The sequence below is a fragment of the Sus scrofa genome, chromosome 3 (genome assembly GCF_000003025.6).
Source record: "Sus scrofa isolate TJ Tabasco breed Duroc chromosome 3, Sscrofa11.1, whole genome shotgun sequence".
Taxonomy (NCBI): domain Eukaryota; kingdom Metazoa; phylum Chordata; class Mammalia; order Artiodactyla; family Suidae; genus Sus; species Sus scrofa.
In genome coordinates, this window is record NC_010445.4 from 9,670,788 (window position 1) to 9,695,934 (window position 25,147).

Genomic DNA, 25,147 nt, shown 5'->3' on the forward strand with positions numbered 1-25,147 from the left:
CATGACAGAGCTATTCTTGGCTAATCACAGCTCCCCTCCTTCCCCGCCCACCCCAGCCACTTCCACTTCTCCCACCAGTTCCTCCTTGAAGGTCAGAGTCCTCCTCGCTTCCTCCTCCCTGGACATCAGGGCCATTGTCTTGCCCTGGACTCCACACCCCACGACCCTCCCTGGCCAATGACCACCCACCACTGGAGCTCAGCCTACTACTTGGAAGCAGGTTAGTCCCCTGGGGGTTCCAGTCTCCATCCCCCCAAGAGGGTGGGGTCCGCAGCCAGGCCACCCAGCGTGGACCCTCCCTCTCTCCCACTGTGCAGGGATCACCCTCCCAAGCCACTCCCACACTCCCACACCCCTCAGCCCCATTTATGGGTCTGGTTCCCAGCCAGATGCCCAGGCTTCTGTGCAGTTCCAATCCATGGCTGGTTTGCACCTAAGCCTCCGTAAATGTTTGCTGGCCAGGTCCTGCCGAGAGGGCGGTCTGTGTGTAGAAGGGAAGGGGCTAAGGAACCAGGGCCTCAGACCAGGCGTGCCTGGCTTCAGCGCCCCGGTGGAGGGAGGCCAGGGCTGGCCGGCAGGAGGTGCGGATTCCTGGCCAATCTCCACCTTCACCTCCCAGCACGCCCCTCTAGGCCCTACCCTTTCCATCCTCAAGACTGGGATAAAAACCATTCTTTGCCTGTCCTGCTTCCTGGGAAGTCAGAGATGTGAACTGGCTTGGGGAAAGGTTAAAGGGCTCTCTACAAAGGTCAGAGGTCATGACGGGGGTGGGGTGGGGGCAAGAGATGGAGACACTCCCGGCTGGCCAGGAGACCACAACAGATCACAGAACAACCTCTCGCGGCAGAGAGTTTAGCGAGGAGCTGATCTAACTGCTGGTGTGATCCCAGGACGTGGGTTGGGGCCAGGAACCGAGAGGGGGGCGGGAGCCTGGCACCCTCTTCCTCTCTCCAGGAGCAAGCAATAGGTCTGACCTCTGAGCGGCCCTTCCACACTTCCGCTCACACCGATACCCTTCTGCTCCTCTTGGGCACCTTCCAGGCCTGCTGGAGCCCCTCCTTCTCTTCTGAGAAGCCTCCTGGAGGCTCTCAGCCCGCCAGGGGTCAGTCCACAAGCACCTGCAAAGGCCAGTAGCAGTCTTTGTTTTTTTAGCCAGACTGGGATTTTGTTTTTTTAGCCAGACTGGGATCTGTCCTAGTCTATGCCGCGAGTTTGAAGGCTGCAGAACCGAGCAGGGATGAGGAAGATAGGGCTGTGTCCGCTCATCAGCCCCAGGTGACCTCTGAAGAGACCTCCTCCTGGGGGGGCGGCGTCAGTGTACCCATCTCTGTGTAGGTAGGGAGGTGGGAACCGCGCACAGGTCTTCCCTGCCCTGTAGTCGGGCTTCGATTTCCGGCCCTGGAAAGCCGGCGGGAGGGGGCGTGGTGCTCGCCCTCGCGATTTATGAGAACCAGACATCGATTTCCCCCGTTGTTGCGACATCTGGGCTTTCTCGAGACTTCCATTGTCCCCACGCCGGAGGGTCCAGGCCCCCCCGGCCCGGGCGCCAGTCCCAAGCGGCGCCCACGCCCCATCCTCTCCACTATTCAGACCACCCACCCGGCCCACTCCCGCCGCGCTCCCGGGGCCAGCACCTCCGGCTCCGGGGGATGCCTCCGGGCCTGGCCTGGGCCTGCTGCGCGAGACTGGGCGGCCGCGAACTCTCGCCCCAAATGGGGCGGCTGCAGGCCAGTTCCTAACCCCTATGGTCCCCAGGGCTCGGCAGCCCAGCAGCCGCCAGGAGGCAGCTAACAGCAGTGGCGGGCGCCGAGCAGGCTCCGCGGAGGGCGGGGTGCGCGGCGGGGGCGGGGGCGGGGGCGGGGCCGGGAAGGCGCTTGGCAGGAGGGGCGGGGCTCGCGGCGGGGGCGGGGCCAGGAAGGCGCGCGCCGCACGGGCGAGGGGTACGAGGAGGAGCGGGCGGGGTGCGCGCCGCTGAGGCCGGGCTCTGAGCGCGCGGCGCTCGGTCGCCGAGAGAGCCGAGCCGGGGCCGCGCCGGGCCAGTGAGAAGCGCACGAGCCTTCGAGGTTGTGGACGACGGAAGGAGGAGCCGCCGCCAACGCCAGCTCCCGCCTGGAGGGAGCCCGAACCCGCCGCGGGCCATGAATCGCCGGGCCCCGGGAGCCCGACCGCGGTCCGGACAGCGCTCCGCCGGCGTCCCGGCCCACTCGGCCGCAGCTGCGCGCCTGTAGGTACGGCCTGCTTGTCCTCAGTTCTCTCGTCCTACCGTCCATCACCCTGGACCCCATCTGTCCCTGAGGGCGTGCGTGTGTGTGCGCACGGCTGCCTGGAGTGCGCGGCCGCACGCGCCCCGGTCCGCGCTTGTTGTCTTTGTGTGCGCTGGTGGGAGGGAGCGCGACAGAAGAGATGCGCCCTGGGCGGGGGTCGGCTCCCGGACCCCCATCCCGAGCCGGGTGGGAGTGGCGGGGGGCGCGGACCGAGCCGCCTCCGGAGCAGCAGCGCCCCCGCCCCTTCCTAGGGCCCAGGCCCCGCGTTGGAGCGAGCGCTGCGGGCCCCCTGGAGGAGGGGGTCTCTGGCTTAAGGCCGGAGGAGGAGCGCTGGGGTCTCTACCCTAGGCTGCCGGGTTAGGACCAACCTGGATTGAGGGTGCGGTCCCCGACAGGGGCCCTTTCCAGACCACAATCACCGGTCCGGCACGCCCTCCATTTGGCCCAGGCCTTCTTTCTCACGATTTCCATTCTCGACCCGCCCACCCCGGGAGCTCTCCGGCAGCCCTCGGTAGTGGGGAGGATCGCTGAGGGTGCCCAAGAGGCCGGCGCCTTTAAGAAGGGGCGGGTTCATGCCCTCCATTCAGGCCCTTCGGCCTCGGCCATTGATGAACCTGCGGGCAGCGCGGGGCTCGGCACCGCGCCAGGCCAGTGGACCAAGGCCAAGCAGAGGCAGGGACCCCAGCAGAGGAGGAAGTCAGGTCTTCAGGGGGAGAAGTCTGCAATGACTGAGACCCCTCTGGAGCCGCACAGGGTGGACTGGACCGCCTCAAGAGTGACCGTGAACGTGGATAAGCCAGTTGGTGCAGGAGAGAGCCTCGGGGCTGGGAGGCAAACCTGAATTGAGCCCTTCCCCTGCCGTTTGAGCCTCCATTCTCTAGCCTGTAAAATGGGGATGGTGCAGCCCACCTGCCAGCTGGGTAACTAGCAAGCTGGCTAACTACCTCCCTCCAACACTGGTCGCTGAGCATGGGCTGAAGGGGCGCCTCTGAGAGGGCAGGAGGAGCCAGTGGGTGGTTTCCCTAAGAGGCTTTGGCTACTTCTGTTGGGGGGTGTGATCTGAATCCCCTCAACCCTGTCCTCCACTGTGAACAAAATCTCTTCCATCGTGGCCTCCCTACTCCATCCAGGAGGGCATTGACTAAGACTGACCTAAAACTTTTCCAACCAAAGAACTCTGGGGACGGTCTGGCTGTGGGGCCAGTGGTGAGGTGGAGTGGTGAGGTTTGTGCCCTTCTGTTTCCACAGGCTGTCCTACTCCTCTCCCCCTCTAGAGGGCGTGATGATGGACAAGAGAGTCTCATTAAGGATCATTGAATGGTTCTACCTAATCGAGAATGAATGCATATGATTTTTTTCTTACCCTTACTGTGAAAAATCTGTCTAAAATGTCTAAGCCCCTCCCCCTGTGGGTCTCCTAGGGAGACTCACACACACACACACACACTTCCAAGGGTAGGTTCCCTAGGAAGGGGACCCACATCCAGGTGGAGCCTGGAACCCCAGGGCTGAGCATTTGGTTTCGAGCTGAATGGTGCCAGGCAGGCTAAGGGCATCTGTGCTGCTTCTGGTAATCTTTGCAACAACCTGGGGTGGGGGGGAGGTGGTACTATTATTATCCCCGTTTTACAGAGAAGGAAACAGCTTCAAGGAAGTGAAATGACTTGCCCAGAATCACTCAACCAAAAAGCCAGGCTTCCAAACCACTTCCCTCTGATGAGAATCTGGTTCTTACCTCTTGCACTGCCTGTCCATTCTGGGTTGTAGGGAATTGGGGGTTCAGTGCCTTGGGCCTCCTGGCTGCTGTCCCTGTGGAGTTTGGGTCCAGCCTTGGAGCTGCCTGGCTTCCTGCTCCTCAGCGTCCACATGGGACCGGAGGGGCGGTGGCCGCTTTGGAACCTGAGGAGGGTTCCCTTCCCCCTCACCTGGGTGGGTCTGTTTTTATGGCTGTGCTCTGTCCCAGGGGAGAGCAGGGGTGAGTCTTCAACTCCTAGAGGAGGTCATGGCCCAGACCTTCTGGGCAGTGCGGTGTGTGGGAGTAGAGCATCTTGTGGCTCCTGGGGTGAAGCAGGGTTTGGGCTCCATTCTCCAGACCCACCTGAAGGGTGGGTAGAACCCCCAGATGGGGGGTCACAGTCCGGTGGTGTTGTAGGGGGCAGGGGGGCCCAGGGCAGAGGTGGAGACAGGACAAAGAGGCATTCCCGGGGCCTCCCTGGGCTCAGGGGCCTGCCAGCTATTGGGGTAGAGGAGCAGGGGGGTATAGTCCCAGGCTGCGTGTTGAGACTCCAATCGGTGGACAAGCAGGATGTATTAGAACTTGGATGTGGTGAGTTTGAGGTGCCTGGAGATCAGCCCAGCTGCGAGTTCAGTTGCTTAGAGAAAGGTCTGGGGAAGCTTATAAGCATCCGGCAGTCCCCAGAATTCTGAGATACTTGGAACTGAGGGGAGGCCCCGGAGGTCTCAGTTAGGAGTCAGTGGTATGTGTGTCATGAAAAAGCCAGAAGGCAGACTGGTGGGCTAAGTGGCAGGGGTTATGAGGGGTGTCTGGCAGATTTGGGGAGCTGGGTCATGGCCCAGGGAAGTCTCGGTAGGGTTTGAATCAAGGCCTAGATCCTTGACACTAGGAGAGAGAGAGAGAGAGAGAGAGAGACTGCGAGACTCAGGCCAAGGCTGGAGACGGTGTGCTTCTGCTCTGTAACCCCAGGAGGGCAGTGCCAGTGCAGCTAGAGCCATCCCAGCCTGCTCTCCACCTACAGAGCCTGTCCAGGAACTGTCCAGCACTAGGTGTTCCTGAAGGAAGAGAGCCGCCCTCCTAAGCCCCCTGGGCCCGGCATAGCTTACTGTCCTAGGCCCCACTCCCTGCTCATCTGACATCTACTTCCTAGAGATGGATTCCCCTGCCCTCCAGCCTGTCAGAGTGTCCCCTCCTTTTGTGAGGCAAGACCTGAGCGCCCCCACTGTGCCCTCGGAGTGAGAGCTCCCCTGGGCCAGGGAGTAGCATGTGCTACAGAAAGGGACAGATCCGAACAGGGCTCCACGCCCCACCTCCCTCATCTCGCCAGTTCAGTGGCCCTGGACCCGCCAGCGTGGCTCCTGACACACAGAGTCCAGTACATGTCCAGGGAATGATGGGCTTGTCACCTCCCTTGCCAGAAGCTCATTTCCCCCTCTGGACCACGGGAAGGGAAGATGGAGAGGAGAAGGGTTTTAAACAGGGGCATAGCCCACTCGATGTGGATTCTAGAACGATGACCTTGGCCACATTGCGGAGCCCAGATTTGTCGGGGGCTGGGGGGGGTCGCAAGGAACAGGAGGTCGGGGAGGAGTCCTGGGCCACCGTCCGCCCAGGGCAGGGGCAGGAAAAGCAAGAACGCACACAAGACATGTGGGAAGTGGAAAAAGAGGAGCTTTGATTCTTAAACCAATTACTTATTTAATCCTCATGACAGCCCTTTGAGGTCAGTGCTGTTATTACACCCTCTTGTAACTGATGAGGGAACTGAGTCACTTGCTCACAGGCACAGAGCTAGGACACAGAGGAGCTGGGATTCAAACCCAGCTGGTCTGGCTCCAGATCTCAGGCTTTTAGCTGCTCCACCGGCCCATGTGTCAAAGGATCAGACATGGGGGTGGGGAGACGCCTGGGCCCCGGGGCCCCAGGGATGGGAGCAGCTGTTGGATGCAGTTGTGGGGTTCCCTAGCCCAGGGGTCTGCAGGTCCCAGAGCCAGCAGGGCTGTTGAGGTCAGGGGCATCAGGGAACGTGAGGGGCTCAGCAGAAGTGCTCCCCCCATGCACAGTGGCAAAGGCCGGGAGTCCCGTGAAAGGTGTGAGGGCACAGAGCTGTGCCACCAGCTTTCAGCAGCCGCCTTCCAGCATTGCTTCTTAGCACAGACGTGGCCCACGAAGCAGGTCTGGGTGGGCAAGCAGGATGGTTCCACTTTACAGCTATGGCAACAGATGCTCAGAGAAGCCAGGACCACCAGAGTCCCTCGCTACGCACCTGCCCCCCCCCAACATACATACACACACACACACACACACACACACACACACACAGGGGCAGAGTCCCAAGGGCTCTTAATCTGCACCTGTCCCTGTCACTGATCAGAGCACCCTCCTCCCCACACCCACTCTGCAGCCAAGTCCCAGCCGGTTCAAGGGTATTAAGGCCGGAAACCATGCCCATTTCTGCCTCCTGCCAGGGCCATGGGCCGAGCACAGATATCCTGGCTGGGGGAGGGTGGGGAATTCCAGCCACACCTCCCTCCCGCAGGAGGCCCTGGTTCAGAGCCTGCCCTTTGGGGACACTTGCTGAGGGTGGGGCGGGGTGGGGCGTAGACTTGAAAACCACCGCCCAAGTAGCAAAGGCCTCCACCTGCAGGGAGGAAGGCACTCCTGGCTGGAGGAACAGCCTGCCTGAGGTGGTCTGTGCCCTGCAGGGGGCAGGTGCAGAGCCAGGGCTGGAGGGGACAGTCCCACAGAGGCCAGGAGGGCAGCTGGAAGGAGCCCTGGTTGTAAAGTGTGGGGTCGCCTGGGCCCAGCCGGTGGTCCTGAGAAGCCTGGAGGCTGGGCCATTAGTGAGCTTGATCGGGGCAGCTCCCCAGAGGGCAGGGAAGAGCCAAGCAAGGCCTTGTCTCCTCTCCTGGTGCCATGGGCCAAGCACAGATATTCTGGGTGGGGAGGCCTCAGTTTCCCCATTGTGAGTGGTTCATTGGTGGGGGTGGCACTGCCCAGAACAGAACACCAAGGATGCTCCTGGGGCCTTGTCCCTGGATCCAGGGGACCACCTTTCAGGGTTCTGGTGGCTACTTTGCACTGCAGGGTCTCCCTTCTCTTCCCCGGGGGTGGGGGCAGCTGTCTCGTGCGGTGGGGAAGCTGGCTCCTGCTGAGGCTCCGGGAACACCACCCGCCCCCAAAGGTGTGGGCCGCGCTGGTGCCTTCCAGCCCCTCCTGCTGCTGCCCACTGTGCCCCGGATCGATTGGTCACCGGCCCATTAGCGGGGTGGCTCGGCCGCCTCATTAATATTTTAAGGAATGACCTGGCCGAGGGGTCCGGAACTGAGTGCCACTGGGGGCTGACAGCTGGCTTTTCTCTCTCTCTCTCTTCCAATTGTCAGCGCTATTTTTACCACCGGAAGGCCAGCCGCCCCCTCTCCCAGGCATCTAACTGGGTGGGGGTGGGGTGGGGGGTTCTCCCATCTGGTTCTTGGCAGAGGGGTTAGGAAGGGCCGAGGCTTGGAAAGGCAACACCAGAGACTTGATTAGGCTTCCCCTCCCGCCCCGCCCCACCTCCCTGAAGCCCCACCCCCTCGCCCTCTGGCCCCAGCAAGATGGGAACAAAAAACATTTTTCCAGGAGGAGAAGCCAGAAAGCCCAGCCGAGCCTGGAAAAACCCCAGGGTGATGGATTGGGGAGGCTGGGCTGCCCACCCAGGGTCCCTGGGGGCCACCACCTGGTTCCCCAGACCCGGCAGAGTAGGGGGGGCTCCCTTGTCTCCCCCCAGCCCTCATAGAAAGTGAGAGGCTTGCCCCCGGTCCACCCCTGGAGGGACTCGGGGACCCCAGTCTTCAGTGTCCAAGGACTTCACTGCTTCAGTGCCCCATTTTATGGATGGGGAGCCAAGGCCTCGCCAGACACAGCGCCTGGCCCCTGGTCTCCCACTGCCCAGTCCCTCACTGTCCCGTGCTGGCTCCCAGGCCAGAGAGGGAGGAGCTGGGACCCTGCCCATGGAAGCAAGAGGGCTGAGGACCACGGCAACTGCGGGAGCTCAGGACGGGAGGGCCAGTGTAGGGGGAAGGCCTCCTGGAAGAAGAGAGGTTTTACCCAGCAAAAGGGTGGAGCAGAATTGAAATAGTCATGGAGTTCCTGTCGTGACTCTGGGTTACAAACCCGACTGGTATCCATGACGTTGCGGGTTTGATCCCTCGCCTCGCTCCGTGGGTTAAGGATACTGCGTTGCTGTGGCTGCGGTGTAGGTCAAAGCCACGGCTTGGATCTGGCGTTGCTGTGGCTGTGGTGTAAGCCAGCACCTGCAGCTCTGATTTGACCCCTAGCCTGGGAACTTCCATATGCCACAGGTATGGCCCTAAAAAGACAAAAGGAAAAAGAGTTTGATTAGTCAGCCGGGTGAGGAAGAAAGAAAGTGAACCGGCTGGAGAATGAGTGACACAGGCAAAGACTGAGGTGGGACTTGCCAGGGAGCCACTGGAAGAGGGAGCCCACAGCCGGCTGGACTCAATCCCTAAACCGGCCAGGCCAGCCCAGTCATGGGGGCCTGGGGAGTTCATCCATCCTGCTTCTGGTACCTCTGGGTGCTCCACTTTTTGCACATCTGGGCTGTGGTCACCTGCAGAAGTTGACTGTGAATTGCAGCCCTGCAGAGGCCGCCCCCTTGAACTTCCAGGGAGGGGCGGCCCCTCATCCTCACTGTTAAAGGCCCAGTGGGTGGAGTCATGGTCAGCGACCCCCCCCAACCCTACTCAGGGAGCAGTGGGGTCGGGCCTGGAGCCCAGGCCGGCGGGGTCCCTGCACTGGGTCTCGTCCCCTGTTCTGTCCCCACAGGCAGTGGGCACAGCACACCCTTGCCACCACTGGGTCCAAGCCCTGTTCCCTGTGGCTTGCAGCCTCCCCTTCTCAGGGAAGGCCGGGCCTCGGTCTCCCCATCTGGAACTGCGGCCGGGGCTCCCTGCTGGCCCTGCTGCTCGTGACTTTTACCTCCGGCTGCACAGCCGCTGCCACTTCTGTGAAGCCCCAGCTGGACCCAGGGGACAGTGAGGGTTGCTGTGCTGGACACCAGGGCCACAGGCTCCTGGCCAGACAGCAAGGGGGCGGGGCGGGGGAGGGGAAGGTCAAGGCGGGCCCAACCCCAGTGCCTCCCAGGCCCGTCCTTGCCTGGGACGTGGCCATAGCCCCCTTTCCTTGGCAGGTTCCCCTCTGAATTCCAACCCCGCCTCCAGCGAGGCCTAGCTGGGACCCCCTACCCTCATTTGAGCCTCTCCCAGGGTCCTGTCCCTTTACTCTGCCCCTTCTCCTTGCCAAGAATATTCTCAAGCAGCTGGAGGAGTGGGAACGGACGAGGATTAATGCTTGAGGATGCTGCTCTGGGACTGACTTCCTCCCTGCCCCAACCTGCCGTGTGGGGACAAACCGATGTCAAGCAGAGGGCATCCGCACTCACGCTTGGCCCCAGTGCTAGCCCTTCCTCGGCTATCCCGCCACCTAGACTCACCCTCCTGGGTGGTCTCAGTGGAACTGTGGGGAGCACTGCGCTGCTGGGTAAAGGGCCTTAGAGCCCAGGAACAGGGCCTCCCCCACCACCCCACCCCCAGAAATACCCACTCCCCGCAGGTCCAGGCCAAAGCCATGGTGATGGTGGCAGGTGCCTTCCTGCCTCCACCCCCATTCCTGGCGTATGACGCAGGCCTGCCTTCCGCCCCCGAGGAGCACCTGCGCCAGATGGGAGTCAGACACCTGGGACACCCTGCAGTTGGCACCTCACTGGAGAGACGCACAGGAGGGGACTGTGGGAGCTCAGAGGAAACACATGCTACCCCGGCTGCGGGAGATCAAGGGAGTCTTCCTGGAGCACGTGGCCCCTGGATTCATTCTTGAAGGATGAGTAGGAGTTAGCCAGATGAAAGAAGGAGGAAGAGCAGGGCAAGAGAAAGGCCTAGCGTGAGCCAGACTCGTGGGTGCCTCAGCCCCTGTTCCCCAGCCCTTCCTGATGAGTCTGCCTCCGCGGTACTGCTCGTGCCTGCAGTGCGGTCACTCCTCGTCCTTGTCCGGGGCAGGCCCCGCCTCCTCCAGGAAACCCTTCTGCCTCCCCACTGCTCCCCCCAGTGCCAGGGCGGGAGTCTGAGGAGAGCTGCCAGTTTGGAAAACTGACCTCTGTGCTAAGTGGCCTCATCCAGTGGCCTGTCTCCTCCCTGGGGCTGTCCTGTGGTTACTGACTGCAGATCGATGGCGAGGTTGCCCCCAGGTGAGAGGGAATTCCCACGATGCCCTATGGCCCAGAGGCCCCGTAGATGAGCTCACCGAGTGGGGCAGCTATTTTTACCCAGCGTTTAATTACAGAGTTTGGATCCCAGGGGAGAGATGAGGTGGTGCTTCCAGGAGCTGCCAAGGAAGGGCCGCGCCGGGAACTCGGGGGTCCTGGGAGGGCGGGCGAGGGCACGACCTGTCTCAGTCCCCCTGATACCAGCCGGGCCCTCAGACAGGGGCTCCCCCAGGCACAGCAGAACCACCTCCCCCACATCTCTCCCTGGCCTGTGGGGTGGGGGATGCGGTACATAAACGCAGTGCCTGGTTCTGTGTCTCCAGGGGCTTTGGCTACCTTGGGGGGGTGAGGAGGCCAGGCCCCCAGATGTCTAGACACCGTGCAGTTTGGTGATCTGGAGTGAGGAAGGATTCGGGGGCCTGGGAAGCTGGGGTGAGGGAACAGCCGGGATGCCTGGAGTGGGGCCTTTTCAAAGTTAGATTTGGGAGTTCCCATTGTGGCTCAGGAGATTAAGAACCTGACTAGTATCCCTGTGGATGGAGGTTCGATCCCTGGCCTCACACCGTGGGTTAAGGATCCGGTGTTGCCACAAGCTGCTACATAAGTCAGATGAGGTTCAGATCCTGCATTGCTGTGGCTGCAGCTCCGATTCCATCCCTAGCCACGGCCATTTAAAACAAAAGAAAAGATTCCATTTGGAGGGCGCACTAGAGGGAATAGAATTCCAGGAGGCAGGAACACAAGTAGAGCGGGCAGTCCCCTGTGACGGAAAGACGTCCAAGAGGGCAGCGCCTTCAGTGCCAGTGTGAAAAATTGGTCACACTGGCTCCACTCTGGGAGGTGAGCCCCACGTCCCAGGGTCAGTGTAGAATCCCAGGCCGTCCCCAAGAAGCTGTGTGTTCAAAGGCCCCAGGTGAGGGCTTGGGCAGTGACAGCTGTGACATGCCTGGTATGCTGAACACCTTCCTTTGCTTATTCATTCATTCAGCGTTTACTGAGTGCCCGTCATGTGCCCAGCACTGGAGACACAGCCACTTATAAGACTGTCAAAAGCCCTGCCTCGTGGAGGTGGCATGCTCAGGGGAAGGTGTAGTGGTGGGGGCATGGGGGTGGCAACACAACCAAGTAAGTGGATAAATGCTATGTCCAATGGGGATAAACACTGTGGAGATCAGTAAGCAGGCCAAGGGCACAGAGACACCAGCGCTGGGTGGAGCAGGAGAATTGTCTTTCAGTAGAGCAGCTATCGGACAAGATGCTATCTGAGCAGAAACCTGAAGGATGTGAGGGAGTGTGGGGAAAACGACGTTCCAGCCAAGCACACGAGAAAATGGCAAGTGCAAAGGCCCTGGGGTAGGACGCAGGTGCTACCAGAGCAGAGTGGCAGGAGTTAAGCTCAGAGAGTCAAATGGAGACAGATGGCATGAGGCCTCGGGGACCAGGAGGAGGACTTTGGCTTTCACTCTGAGTCAAGTGGGAGGTTGCAGAATTCTGAACAGAGGAGGGCCTGATCTGCCCTATGTCTCAGAAACGATGACAAGGTTCCTGGGTGGAGAACAAACTGTAGCAGGTGAGGTCCGGTTCTGGGGCACCAGTCAAGAGGCTGCTAAAGTACTGCTGGCAGGAGACGGGGTAGTGTGGGTCCCCGGAACAACAGCCTGGATGGCAGGAAGTGGGGAAGGGGTGGGGTTCTTGGCATATTTCGAAGGTAGAGCCAAAAGTATCGCACCTGACCTCTTCCTGTCCACCAAGCTTTGGGGACCCTCAGAAGGGGTAACTTAGGGAGGCCAGGTCATGGAGGCTCATGGGGACCCCACTTGAAGGCATCTGTCATCCCAGCCTCCTAAGCCAGCCCCAGGAATGACTATGGGGTTCTCTGAGGCTGCTGTTTGAAGACAGTGAATTGGGGGGGTCCCCTTCCCTCCTGCAGAAACATCTCCTGTCTCCCTGGTTGTCCCAGCACCTTGGTGCTCCTCGGAAAGGCTGCACACAGTCCTGCAGAGCGGACAGGTGGGCGCATTGGACAGCAATCAGGAAGTCACTTGTCCCTTTTGTCTGCAGCCTCCGGGGGCTGCGATGGGACGGGAGCCATGAATGGTGCCGGCCCCGGCCCCGCCGCCGCCGCCACCGCCACCCCCACCCCGGTCCCCGTCCCGGACTGGCGGCAATTCTGCGAGCTGCACGCGCAGGCAGCGGCCGTGGACTTCGCGCACAAGTTCTGCCGCTTCCTGCGGGACAACCCGGCCTACGACACGCCGGACGCCGGAGCCTCCTTTTCCCGCCACTTCGCCGCCAACTTCCTGGACGTGTTTGGCGAGGAGGTGCGCCGCGTGCTGGTGGCCGGGCCGGGGCCCCGGGGGGCGGCCGAGCACCCAGACGCCATGGAGCCAGAGCCCACGGGGCCCCCGGCGCTCAAGGCCGCGCCGTACGGCCACTCGCGGAGCTCCGAGGACGTGTCGGCGCACGTGGCGACCAAGACCCGCGTCCGCAAGGGCTTCTCGCTGCGCAACATGAGCCTGTGCGTGGTGGATGGCGTGCGCGACATGTGGCATCGGCGCGCCTCGCCCGAGCCTGACGCCGCCCCGCGGGCGGCCGAGCCGCCGGCCGAGCCGCGCGACAAGTGGATGCGGCGCCTGCGGCTGTCGCGGACACTGGCGGCTAAGGTGGAGCTGGTGGACATCCAGCGCGAGGGCGCGCTGCGCTTCATGGTGGCGGACGACGCGGCCGCGGGCCCCGGCGGCGCCGCCCAGTGGCAGAAGTGTCGCCTGCTCCTGCGCAGAGCCGTGGCGGGCGAGCGCTTCCGCCTGGAATTCTTCGTGCCTCCCAAGGTGAGTTCCCACCCCCACGTGGGGGGCCAGCGGAGGGGCGCACGCTGCCTGCTCTGATGCGCAGGATGGGTATTGAGGGTCAAGAGCCTGGGGTGCCAGCCCCCATCCTCGCCCCCAGGGACAAGTCTCAAGCCCTCTTTCTCCAACTGTGAGGTGTCAGAGGGGCCCTCTGGCAACAGAAGGGCTTCTGGGTACTGTTCTTGGTGGTACTGGAGAGCCTTGTGCCTGGCCTCCTCTCTTCCTCACCCAGGGGCCCCTGGGAGGCTGGAGCCTCCCCACAGAGGAGGCCTACCAGGAGGAGGGCAGGGGGTGACACTGGCACACTCGGAGAGGACCTGCGGGAGGTGTACATCCAGCTCTGTGAGAATCTGCTCATCCCCAGCTTGGCTGCCAGGCTCCAGCCCAGCCCCTGCCCAGGTGGCCCTTTTCTGGCCCAGGTTTCAAAAGCTAAGCTTCTCCTAGCTGTCACCAGCAGTGGCTCAACATCAGAGCACTGGGGGGCAGTTTTGGATCCCCTGCAGGGTGGCACACCTGTCTGGTTTGGAGAGAGAGACTGACTCGAAAATAGTGCCCACTTTCTGAGCACCCTCCACACGCCTCCCCGCCCCCCCCTCCGCCCCAGTATCCTGGCAAGGTAGTACCATGGTCCCCAGGTCACAGAAGAGGAGATTGACTCAGAGAGGGGGCATGGCTTGCCCAAAGTCACACAGCTGGCGGTTGGCAGAGCTGGGCTACTGATGCCCACCACCCTGGTGGTCCCGGGAATGAAAGGAGCATGGAGGTGGGAGCTCCTTGTGCCCTGGGAGGTTTTGAAAGGTGGGAGGTGCTGGTGTGGCAGCTGGTGACACCCCCAAGAACCACCCAGGGCCCCCCTCCCCCCTGGGCCCGCTCTGTAGCCAGTGCCTGCAGTCCCTCTGAGTCTCACCTCTTTCTCCAGCTCCCCATCCGTCGGGGCTCTGGATGCTGTGCCTCACCTCTCTCCACCAGGGGTGCAGGGAGGGGCTCCCCAGGGCCAGGTGCCCATGAGAGGCGCCTTACTCTGAAGAGCTTTCTCCCCAAGTCCCAGGAGCTCCCCACTCCCTAAGGAGTTTTTGCCTGCCCAGCCCCCCAGCTTTAGGTCCCTGTGAGAATTACATACCATCCATCCCAACTCCACTGCTGGTAGATGAGGCCTGGGGAGGGGTAGGAAGTGGGGTGGGGCTTGCCCAGGGTCACCCAGAGGGCAGGGACGGAGGCCCTGAGTGGCAGCCACAGCTGCCCGGCTGTAAATAGCGGCGTCTGCCGCCCTCAAGGGAGGGGGTGCAGCAGCTGGGGCCCTGTGTTACCCATGCACCCCCAGCCCCCCACTCACTGCCAGCAGAGGGCAGCCCCCCCCCCAGGGGCCACTTTCCCAACCTCTGAGGAGGGCAGGTGGGTTCATACCCCTGATCTGGCCTCAGACCCTCCTTTTTTCATGCAAATGTCTGTGAGCTGGGGAACACGCTGCGCAGGAAGGAGCCCGCTGTGAAGGCTCAGGTCCCCGTTTCCCAAGTGTGTTTGGTCCCAGGAGCATGAGCCCCACGGGGCACCCCGCGGACGCCCTGACGGCCTCTCAGTCCCGTGCACCCACCCACAGTCCAGACCGCCTCCTCTCGCCCCCGGAGGCCTGGCTGCAACCTTGGAGCAGACGGGAGCTTGTGGCCTGCAGGCCCAGGGGCTGTTTCCGGGCGCTCAGACTCCCGGGGCTCCCGTGTTCTCCGGCCTCCTGCCCCCTCGCTCCCCCTGCAGGAAGGGTCTGGACCCCAGTGCCCTCACAGCCCTGGGACCCGGGAGCCGTGATGCTGACCCCCTGCCACTGGGGAAGCACCAGGAAGCCGGTATTTGCTGAACTGGATGGTGAACTCTAGCGGGTAGGCCCTGGCCCTCTGGGGGCCCTGAGCAGAAGCTTAGACTGCAGAAACCTTCACCAGGAGGCAGGGCCCCGGGACAGGCGTTCCTGGAGACTTCGAGCTGAGTGAGCAGAGGCCTGGGGTGACGGCTCCGTGCAGAGACGTGGGAAGGGTGATCCAGGGCACCAGGAAGGGCAGTTGGGCCAGGACGGACGGGCCTGACACCAGGCAGAGGAGTCAGCGTCTCTGGCCAGTGGGAGCCCAGCTGAAGTCCCCAGGCCAGGCCTTCCCTGCAGACCTCTCTGCTCTACCCACTCCAGGACCAGGCCCCTGCCCCACTGGCAGGTGTGACAGCCTGCCATGGTCAGCCCCAGGGTCACTGCTCCAAGCCCGGCCCTGAGCCTGCTGGATGGCAGCCAGTGCTGCCAGGAATTCCCATCCGCCTGCCCACCCAACGTGGGGCCCTTCCCTTTCCTCTTAAGAAAGTCCCTGTCCCAAAGCCCAAGCCCTGCCAGGAATCAGTCTCCAGCCAGCCCCAGGAGGCCTTCGGGCCATGGCCAGGAGCTTTGGGGCAGAGTGGCCCTCCCTGGGAGTCGTGCCAGCTCCCCTTGGTTAAGCCCAGGGCTGGTCCCTTTTCCTCCACCTGGAGACACAGCCCTGCCTGGCTCCTGGATCCTGTTCTCAGTTGGGGGCTCCAGAGCTGAGCTGTGGAAAGCCTAGTCTGAAGGGGCAGACAAGCATTTTTTTTTTTTTTTTAAATAAACTAGAATAGAATAGAAAATATCACACTCCATCACACACGCTCAGGGTACATATTGTCTGGTGAAACATGTTTCAGAGATATTTTTACTACGTGTGGCCTGGGTCACAATGTCAAATGTATTTCTTTCTATGGGTCAAGGTGAAGAACATGAAAACCACAGATCTGGTGGGTGTGCTGGGCAGAAGGGCACCTGGGGCAGGGCTCACGCCCTCGGAGACTCATGTCCGTGCCAGCTCTGTCCCCCACTGGCGGTGTGACGATATGGGGAGGTCCCTCCGTTTCCCAGGAACTCCCTCAACTTCCCCATCTGTGAAATGGGGATCAGAACGCCTCTGTGCCAGGGCTGCCTGGCATCCTAAGCTGAGGGCTGCTCTGACCTCTGGGAGGCGGGGAGGGGAGAGAGGGTGTCGGGAGGCCCTGGGGCCACTGACTGCCCCTTCCTCTGGCCTCCCAGGCGTCCAGGCCCAAGGTCAGCATCCCTCTGTCTGCCATCATTGAGGTCCGCACCACCATGCCCCTGGAGATGCCCGAGAAGGACAACACATTCGTGCTCAAGGTGAGCCCCGCCCCGGCCCCACATGTGGGGTCACAGCTTGAGGCCCCTGCAAGGGGTGAGGGGAAAGTGCCAGCAGCAGGGCAGGGGGAGGCAGCCCGGCTCGGGGGTCCCAGAACCAAACACAGTTGTGTACATAGAATCCCAGCCCTGGCCCCGGAGGCCCCAGAGCCAAATGCCTCAGGCCTTGTCCCCCAGTGGGCTGGTCCCATTTCCTCCCGGGCCGAGGGAAGCTCCTGTTTCACTTCTTCCCTCCCTTCCCCCACTGGAGCCAGGAGGCACCCACCCCACGGCCTGCAGCAGTTATGCAAATGCTTCTGTCACCAGCACTGGAGTGTGGGAACCCGCTGGGTCCCACAGACCGAGGGCACAAAGGCACCGAGTGGGGTGCAGGGAGGCACCCCGTGAGTCTGGGGGCGGCTCGCCCTCTTCTCAGGCCCCATCTCACTGGGGTGGCCTGCCCGGGTTGCCGAGGACACGGCTCCAGGCTGCCAGGGCGGTGGCCCTGTGCCTCCTCGGAGGGTGCTTGTGAGGCCAAGTCCCCAAGGAGGCCTGGTTCCCCCCCCCCGCCCCCCCAGGGCTGCCTGGAGCCCCTGGCACCAACACACCCTCTCCAGGCTTATGTTTGCCCTTGTCCCTGTTAGTTTAGTCATGAACTCCCTTATTCATTTAGCAAACATTTGCCAACCCCGTACCCGGAGTCCCCCCAGGCTGGGGGCTGAGGACACAGCCTCTCCCTGCCTGGCAGTCTCAATCTGCTGGACAAGACAGATCAGAGCCTCGCTCCCAACAGCAGGTGCCCACTGTGCCACCCAGCTCAGGATAACAATGATGCTCAGGAGCCCTGAGGCCAGGCCCTCACCTTCCAGCCCTGCCCTGGGCCTCAGTTTCCCCATCCGTTCAGAGAGGGCTTGAAGGCAGTCTCTGTGGACCCTCCCAGCTCTGAGGTGCTGGAAGCCCAGCTGCTCATTGAGACACGGGACAGGAAGCTGAGAGCCCAGGGCCTTGGGTTCAGGTCTCAGCACAACTGAGCTCCAGTGTAACACTGAGCAAGTTACTTAACCTCTCTGAATCTCGGTCTTTTTTGGGGGGAGGGTGAGGTTCATCCACAGCATGCAGCAGTTCCCGAGACAGGTATTGCACCTCAGCAGCGACCCAAGCCACTGCAGTGACAACACCAGATCCTTAAACCTGCTGTGCCACGAAGGAACTCCTTTTTTTTTCTTTTTTCTTTGTCTTTTTGCCTTTTCTAGAGCCGCACCCGTGGCATATGGAGGTTCCCAGGCCAGGAGTATAATCAGAGCTGTAGCTGCCAGCCTACACCACAGCCACAGCAATGCAGGATCTGAGCCACGTCTGTGACCTACACCACGGCTCACACAACGCCAGATCCTTAATCCACTAAGCAAGGCCAGGGATCGAACCTGCAACCTCATGGTTCCTAGTCGGATTCATTAACCACTGAGCCACGACGGGAACGCCTTTGTTTTTTCTTTCTGAACCTCAGTCTTCTCATCTGTACAATGGGAAAAGCACTGCCCCCCTCCCAGTGAGAAGAGGTCATCAGTCTTCGTGTCTGAGGCACACACCCTGGGCCTGGCCCGCAGCCCTGCCTTTCTCCCACTTCCCCTCTGGAGGCTGCTCCTCCCGGAGGTGGATCTCCAGGCACCAAGGCGTGAGAGCCCTCAGCCTGGTGCTGGCCGCCTGGCCCCTCACAGACCTGAGGGTCGTGATGCCCTTCTACCCACCTCAGGGGTGCCAGGGCATGGAGGGGGCACTGCTGGGCCCCCCCCACCCCTCTCCTGGCCAGCAGGGCCGGGCGTCATCCCTCAGGACCCCCAGGGGTGGGCCCAGGAGGGAGGGGCTGCTGAGAGCGGGGCTGCCCTCCACCCTGGGCCCCTGGCCTGGGGCTGGGGCGGTGCCCGATGGTGACCCCCTTGTTTTCCCTGCTGCTCACACCGGTGACACCCCTGTGGGGGAGGGGTGGCAGGAGCCATTTGTCCGGGGGGGCTGGAGCCCCCTGCTGAGGGTGCCTGCCGACCGGTGTCTTGCCCACCCCTCCCCAGGTGGAGAATGGAGCAGAGTACATCCTGGAGACCATCGACTCGCTGCAGAAGCACTCCTGGGTGGCTGACATCCAGGGCTGCGTGGACCCCGGGTGAGTGCCCAGGTGGCCCTAGGATGATGGGTCGATGGGGTGGGGGGAGCCCAGCTCAGCTGCGCCCCGGGTCCAGCCTTCACAGGGAGCAGCTTTCTGTGGAGGGCAGGAGCCGAGCTGGAGAAAAGGGGTTTTCTCGTTAGGGTCCCATCCAGGTGGGTGCCGGCCAGGGTCATCCGTCCCCCCACCCCCACCTCCCCTCCCAGCAGGCTCTGCGAGGCTTGCTCTGCAAGTTCAGGGTCTGGGGACCTGCAGGGAAGTTGGAGCAAGTCGTTTCCTCATCCCGAGCTGGGAGGGGAGCTGAAAGCAGTAGGAGATGGGTAGTGATGGGGTGAACCCAAAGGGCCCAGGGTGGGAGGCCCAAGGAGAGGCCCCCATTCCAGCCCAGGGGCACAGAGAAGCCGTGCTGGGCAGAGGTGCCCACCTCTGAGGCTTAAAGAAAGGGCAGGCCTGAGCCAGGTGGGAGAGGCTGGGGGTGGAGGAGGCAGAGAGAGCAGCCCGGTGAAGGGTGCGGAGGTGCGTGAGAGCCTGGGACGCGCCAGGAAGGTCAGGGCCTTCAGGTGGCTGGAATTAGAGCCGATGCGGAAGGAACTTTGAAGAGAGCTTGGGAAGCTGGTGGATCGAGGGCAGAGGGGCGCCACGGCCAGTAACAAGCACAGGGCAGCTACGGTCAGCTGCGTGCAGGAAGAACGAACAGCAGGGAGGCTGGCTGCACCGTCTGTCTGTCCGTCCGTCCCTCCATCCATCCGGGAGAGATCCGGAGGCCAGGAGTAGGAGGGGAGGCGGGCCAGCAGGCTGAGCGTTTGGCAGCAGCTTTTCTGGCTAATGGGGTGAGCCAAGCCCGGGGGGAGGGGCTGCTGCTTTCTAATTAACAGCCTCATTTAAGGAGGCACGATTAAAGTCCTGAGCACCTCCCAGGCCCCCCGATCCCCAAAGTGGCTATAATCCCTCCCTTGCCACCCTCCCAGCCATCTGCTCCGCAGCCTCTTCCCCCAGCCCCTGCGCAGGTGAACCTCACTTTGCGGTATTTCAGAGCTGGCACAGATGGGGAAGGGAGCTGGCCCTGGCCCCGGCCCCACGTGAGGGCCTCCAGGGGATTCCAGGAGGAGGCCAGCCCCTCATGGGTTAGTGGGCAGGGGTCATGTGACCTCAAGGAGAGCTGCACCCACTTGGAGCCTCTTCATACGGCCTGGTCACTCACATGGTGGCCACAGAGCAAACTGAGGGTGTGACAGAGGGACGTCAAGGCAGAGGGACCCAGGCGAACAGGACAGGGCTGACCCTGGCCATGGGAGTGCCCGCCACTGCCTGGCGCTGTGAGCAGCCCGTGGCCCTGGTCCAAGTGCCATGGCAGGACACAGTTGGGCCTTCTTGCCTTCACAGGGACAGCGAGGAAGACGCTGAGCTCTCCTGTGCCCGGGGAGGCTGTCTGGCCAGCCGCGTGGCCTCCTGCAGCTGTGAGCTCCTGACGGACGGTAGGCGGGGGCAGAGCCGGCTTGGGGGGTGGAGGGCAGGGTGGGAGGGGGCGGTCTGGCCAGACAGACAGACTGGCTTCTCACTTGCCACTTCTCCAGCAGGGGACCTGCCCCGGCCCCCAGAGACCACGGCAGCCGTGGTGACAGCCCCCCACAGCCGAGCTCGAGAGGCCATCGGGGAGTCCCTGGTCCATGTCCCGCTGGAGGCCTTCCTGGAGACCCTGGAGTCCTCGGGCGGCAGCGGCAGTGACAGCAATAACACAGGTGCGGGGGCGCGGCCTTCCTGCTGCCACAGGCACCCACAGGCCCTTCCAAAGCCCTTCCCGAACCTCAGAAGCTGTGACTTTTCATCCCACTGGGTCCTTTACCCAGCAGCACGGTAGTTCTGGCTTTTGCAGGCCAGTCCAGGACCCCTGGTTTCAACAGAAAACCCTCACAGAAAAGAAGGGTACAAAGGGTCAGAACTAGGGACTGGGGACAAGGACACTTGATCTGTTCCCAGATGTGTTGCTGATTTAAAGAGTGACTGTAGGATGGTCCTTCGTCTCTCTGTGGCTCGCTTTACCTCATATGCTTAGTGGGTTGGGTCAGCGCCCTGTCTTGTTCTAAATTATTCAAACGGCTTCTTAAATGCAGAAAGCCAACATATGATGCAGCCCTTTTCTCGTCTGTTTTTTGGGGGTTGTTTTTGTTTAGTTTTTTCTTTTAGCCTTGCCCACGGCCTGTGGAAGTTCCCGGGCAAGGGATTGAACCCACACCACAGCAGTGACCATGCCAGGTCCTTAACCTGCTGAGCCACCAGGGAGCTCCCCCTTTCTCCTTTATTTTCTCTCCTCTCTCCCCCACGCCTCTCACACCGCCATCCATCCCTCTTCAGGGGAGGAGGGAGCAGAGCCAGAGCCCGAGCCCGAGCCCGAGCTGGAGCTCTCCGACTACCCCTGGTTCCACGGGACGCTATCACGGGTCAGGGCAGCTCAGCTGGTGCTGGCAGGCGGGGCCCGGAGCCATGGCCTCTTCGTGATCCGCCAGAGTGAGACTCGGCCTGGGGAGTACGTGCTGACCTTCAACTTCCAGGGCAAAGCTAAGGCAAGTCGAGGAGGGTGGCGGCCATGGGGGGAAGTAGCCAGCCTAGGGGAGGGCGCCTGAGGCAGCCCCAGGCCGGGAACCAGGCTCCATGGGTGTAGGCGTGGCACGGCTTCCGCAGGCCAGAAGCACCCGCCTCCCTCCCGCACTGCAGAGGGGCTCCCGCCTGTCCCACACGTGGCCAGGCCTCCTCAGGGTTGAATTTTGACCCTGTGCATGGGGGCATCACGCGGCCTTGGGGCTAGAGCCACCTCAGTAGAGGGCTGGGGTCAACCGAGGCCTTCCTGCCCCAGCCGCCCCCCGGGCAGCCCCTCTTCTTCCCTGCTCAGCACTCAGCAGCCCCTTCTGAGCCCCAGCTCCGGGCCAGGCCTGAGCTCGGACCAGGCCAGGGGACGGGGAAGGGAACCACACAGGTGGGCCCCGCAGAACCAGGCAGGAGAGGAGGAGCCGGGCCAGGCCGGAGGGCTGCGTAGGAGGGGGATGGAGGAGGCTCCCGACCGCCCCCCGGCCAGAGGAGGAGAGGGCCTCGACCCAAGGTGTGCAATAGACAGCAAATCCCCAAGGGAAAGACAAGGGGAAGGGTGGTCCAGACCGGGCAGGGCAAAGGCATGACCGTGACCCAGACGGTGGGCCCTGGAGGAAGGACACTGTGTGCTAACAACAAGCTAAGGCGAGAAGCAAAACATGGCAGAGAGCCCGCTGATTGTGGGGGTTACCATGTGACAGAGTGGCAGGAACCTCGAGGGCTCCCCCCTCCACAGCCCCGAGCTTCCGATAAGGAAACAGACCCAGCGCTGGCTCCTCCCAGGACGCGGTTCCCGTCAGCCAGTCCCTGCCAGAGGAGGGGGCACCCCGGGACTCCTGCTCCAGGCCTGCCCCCGGGGCCAGTGTCCCAGCGCCGGCAGGCCCTCCCCTGGCTCCCTGGGCCCTGCTCCATGGCAGCCGTGGCCCCACTGCGGAGGAGGCAGCACGTCCCCGGGACACGTCCTTGGAAAGCAGCCGGCCTTGCCATTTCCTCCGACCCAGGCGCTTAACGCTGACCCTGGCAGCCTGACCCGGAGTGTACTTCTTGGCCAGCACCGCCCCAAGGCAGCATCCCCGAAGCGTGTGGACGTGACATATGCCCAAGTCAGAGCCTAGGACAGTGCCCAGCCTGCCCCGGGGCACAGTGGCTGCGGGAAGAGGGTGGGGTGGGGGAATGTTCAGGAGGGGAAAATAGGAGGTCCTCTCTTTCCCAGGGCAAGACCCAGCCTTGAACTTGGTACTCACCCCAGCTGGTGCGTTCTCAGAGCTCCCTGTCCTGCTCAATCGGAGCAGTTCGTGCCAGGGGAGCACTTCCTGCCCGCACACTTCCTGGGAGGGAGGCCCTCTGCCTTCCGAGGCAGCTCTTTCACCTTCAAAATAAATGTCTGAACTGTCTTCCCAAAGACTGAAATGCACGTGCCCCCCTGGGGCCCCGCTCTGCCCTGGGTCTCTGTCCCCAAAGGCCTGGCCCAGATTTGAGGCTGTGGTGGGACCCACTAGGCTGCTCCCCTCGGCCTGAGCCACTCCTATGAGTGTTCCCTTGTTTGCTCATGCTGTTCTGGCAACTTCAGGCCCTGCTGAGAGGCAGAACTCACTCATGGGAACACTACCCGCCCCCCCGGCCCCGCCCCCATTTCTCTGTCCCATTCGAAGGTGGCTAGGCCAGCTCCCCCTCCTCTGCACACTCTGCAAGCCTCCTGTCACCACCCCTCTTGCCACACACACCCCACAGACAGCCCCTCTTCCTCTTGTGGGATACACATGGAGCAAGAAAGGGCTGAAGCCAGAGCCCTGTGGCTCCTCTCTCTCCCTGCGGCGACCGGCCCACGTGGGCCCTGTTCCCCGGTGCTCCAGCTGTTCCCCCTGCAGCTTGGATGCATTGCACATGCGGTCCCTCCTCCCCAGCCAGCCCGGGGGGCTCTTTCCACCCTTCTGGGGTTTGGCCCTGCAGAGATAGTGGGCAGTCCCCTACCCTGCCAGGGTGCGAGAGTCACTCAAACCTGAGTTCTCCTCCTGGCTCTGTGCCCTGTGACTATTGGCGAGTCTCTCCCTCTCCGTGCCTCAGTGTGCCCGCCTCTCACATAGGGGCTGTAATCTCTACCTATGAGGGTTTCGGGGTGGGGTACTACGGGGGGAGACGTGTGAAGGGCACGATGTGGGTGCCCCAGCATAGGGACAAATGCGTGCTCCCTCCCATCCCGGCCTGGCTCTGCTGCCCTCATTCCCCAACCCACCGCAGGTGTGAGACTCATGCGGGAGGGACCGGCTCTGACACAGCCTCATAAGGCATCTGAAACCTGGCCTTCCCAGGGACCTTCAAAGGCACTTGCCAAGCAGGTGGCCAGTCCCAGGACCCAGACTGACCACGCCCATTTGTGCCCACAGCACCTGCGCCTGTCCTTGAATGGCCACGGGCAGTGCCACGTACAGCACCTGTGGTTCCAGTCTGTGCTGGACATGCTGCGCCACTTCCACACCCACCCCATCCCCCTCGAGTCCGGGGGCTCTGCAGACATCACCCTGCGCAGCTACGTGCGGGCCCAGGGCCCCCCACCTGGTAAGCCGCCCCTCCTGGCCTGTGCAGAGGCTCAGGGAAACAGACTGGTGGGCGGTGGGGGAGGGTGTCACACTTAGGCTGCCCCCCAGCCCGCTCCAGCGCGGTGAGCACCAGGTCTTGGGCAGCCGTAAGCAACCCGGCCCAGTGGCAGCTCTGAGCGATTCCCGGCAGGGGAAGGGGCCACTGGGAGGCAGCACCGAAGCGGGTGGAGTTCCTCCTGCACGGGTGGGCGGGGGGGGGCGCCGGCATCTCCGGCTGAGCGCCCTTTGCCCGCGCATTGCCGTGTACGCGAGACTTTTGTTATCCGGGCGGTGGGCTGGAACCCGGCGTGCTGAATTCGGGTCCTGGCTCCGCTGGCGATCCCAGGCCACCCCGTTCCTCCGGCACGCTGGGACTAGGGGAGGTGGGGCCGCGGCGCCCGGGCTCAGCGCTGACGGCCCGCGGTCTCCCTTGCAGACCCGGGGCCCTCGCCCAGCGCCGCGCTCGCGCCCCCCGCCTGCTGGAGCGAGCCGGCCGGCCAGCACTACTTCTCCAGCCTCGCCGCGGCCGCCTGCCCTCCCGCCTCGCCCTCGGAGGCCGGCGGCGCCTCGTCCTCGTCCGCCTCGTCGTCCTCCGCCGCGTCCGTCCCCGGCGCCCCGCGCCCGGCCGAGGGCCCGCTGAGCGCGCGCAGCCGCAGCAACAGCGCCGAGCGCCTGCTGGAGGCGGCGGGCGGGGGCGCCGACGAGCCCCCCGAGGCCGGGCCCGGCGAGGGCGCCCGGGGCCACACGCGCGCGGTCGAAAACCAGTACTCCTTCTACTAGCCGGGCGCCAAGGCCCTGGGCCCACCCGGACCCGCCGGGCCGCGGGGCGATGGCCCAAGTGGCCGTCTGCCCGGCGGACCCTGCGGGCCCCCGCCCGGCGCTGGGTGGGAAAAGCGAAGCTCTTCAGTGAAGACATATGTTATTAAAGAGCCTGTTTTAGGGACTGCACCTGGCTCTCCTGTCGTCCTTTCTCCGGCCCTGGCGGCCTCAGGCACGGCTCCCCCTGGAACTACCAGGGAGGAGGTGGCGCCACACTCTGGCCCCCCCCGTTGAGCCCACCGTGGCCCTGGCACCTGCTCAGCCCCAACCCAGCTCCGTCTGAGGGGAAGGGAAGCCAGGAGACAGCGGCAGCACCTGAATGAGGTGCACAGTTAAAGGCACCTATGGGAGGCCCATAGGGATTGGGGAGGGGCCTTTAGTGGAGCTGTGAGAGAGCTGGGGGGCCGGGGAGTAACCGAACAGAGGCTTCGGGGCGAGAATGAGGGGTGGGGGGGGACTAGTATTCATGAGGATTCCATTCTTGGCCTGGCTCAGGGGGTTAAGGGTCCAGCGATGCCATGAACTTTGGTGTAGGTGGCAGAGGAGGCTCAGATCTGGTGTTGCCATGGCTGTGGCAGAAGCCGGCAGCTGTAGCTCCCTTTTGACCCCTAGCCTGGGAACCTCCGTGTGCCGCAGGTGTGAGGGGAGAGTGAAGGAAAGATGAGCAGGGAGAGTCATCCGGGGACAGTGCAGGACGGGGAGCTGGGCCAAGTGCGGGGGCCTTGAATGCCAGAGTGA

At 62.9% G+C, this 25,147-nt stretch overlaps 1 protein-coding gene across 3 annotated transcripts; it reads left to right on the forward strand.

Annotated features, from left to right (window-relative positions):
• SH2B2 (SH2B adaptor protein 2) lies at window positions 51–24,538 on the forward strand. 3 transcript variants are annotated; one of them, XM_021086271.1, is made up of 9 exons: window positions 51–220; window positions 12,323–13,089; window positions 16,175–16,276; window positions 18,340–18,431; window positions 19,815–19,906; window positions 20,006–20,170; window positions 20,784–20,992; window positions 23,399–23,570; window positions 24,027–24,538. In XM_021086271.1, exons 1-9 carry the CDS (start codon window positions 178–180, stop codon window positions 24,368–24,370), a joined length of 1,986 nt encoding a protein of 661 aa, XP_020941930.1. In that variant the 5' UTR covers window positions 51–177; the 3' UTR covers window positions 24,371–24,538. The 3 variants fall into 3 exon arrangements, with proteins under 3 accessions (XP_020941930.1, XP_020941931.1, XP_003481041.1); XM_021086272.1 differs by lacking the exon at window positions 51–220 and adding an exon at window positions 1,976–2,228; XM_003480993.2 differs by lacking the exon at window positions 51–220 and adding an exon at window positions 2,136–2,224.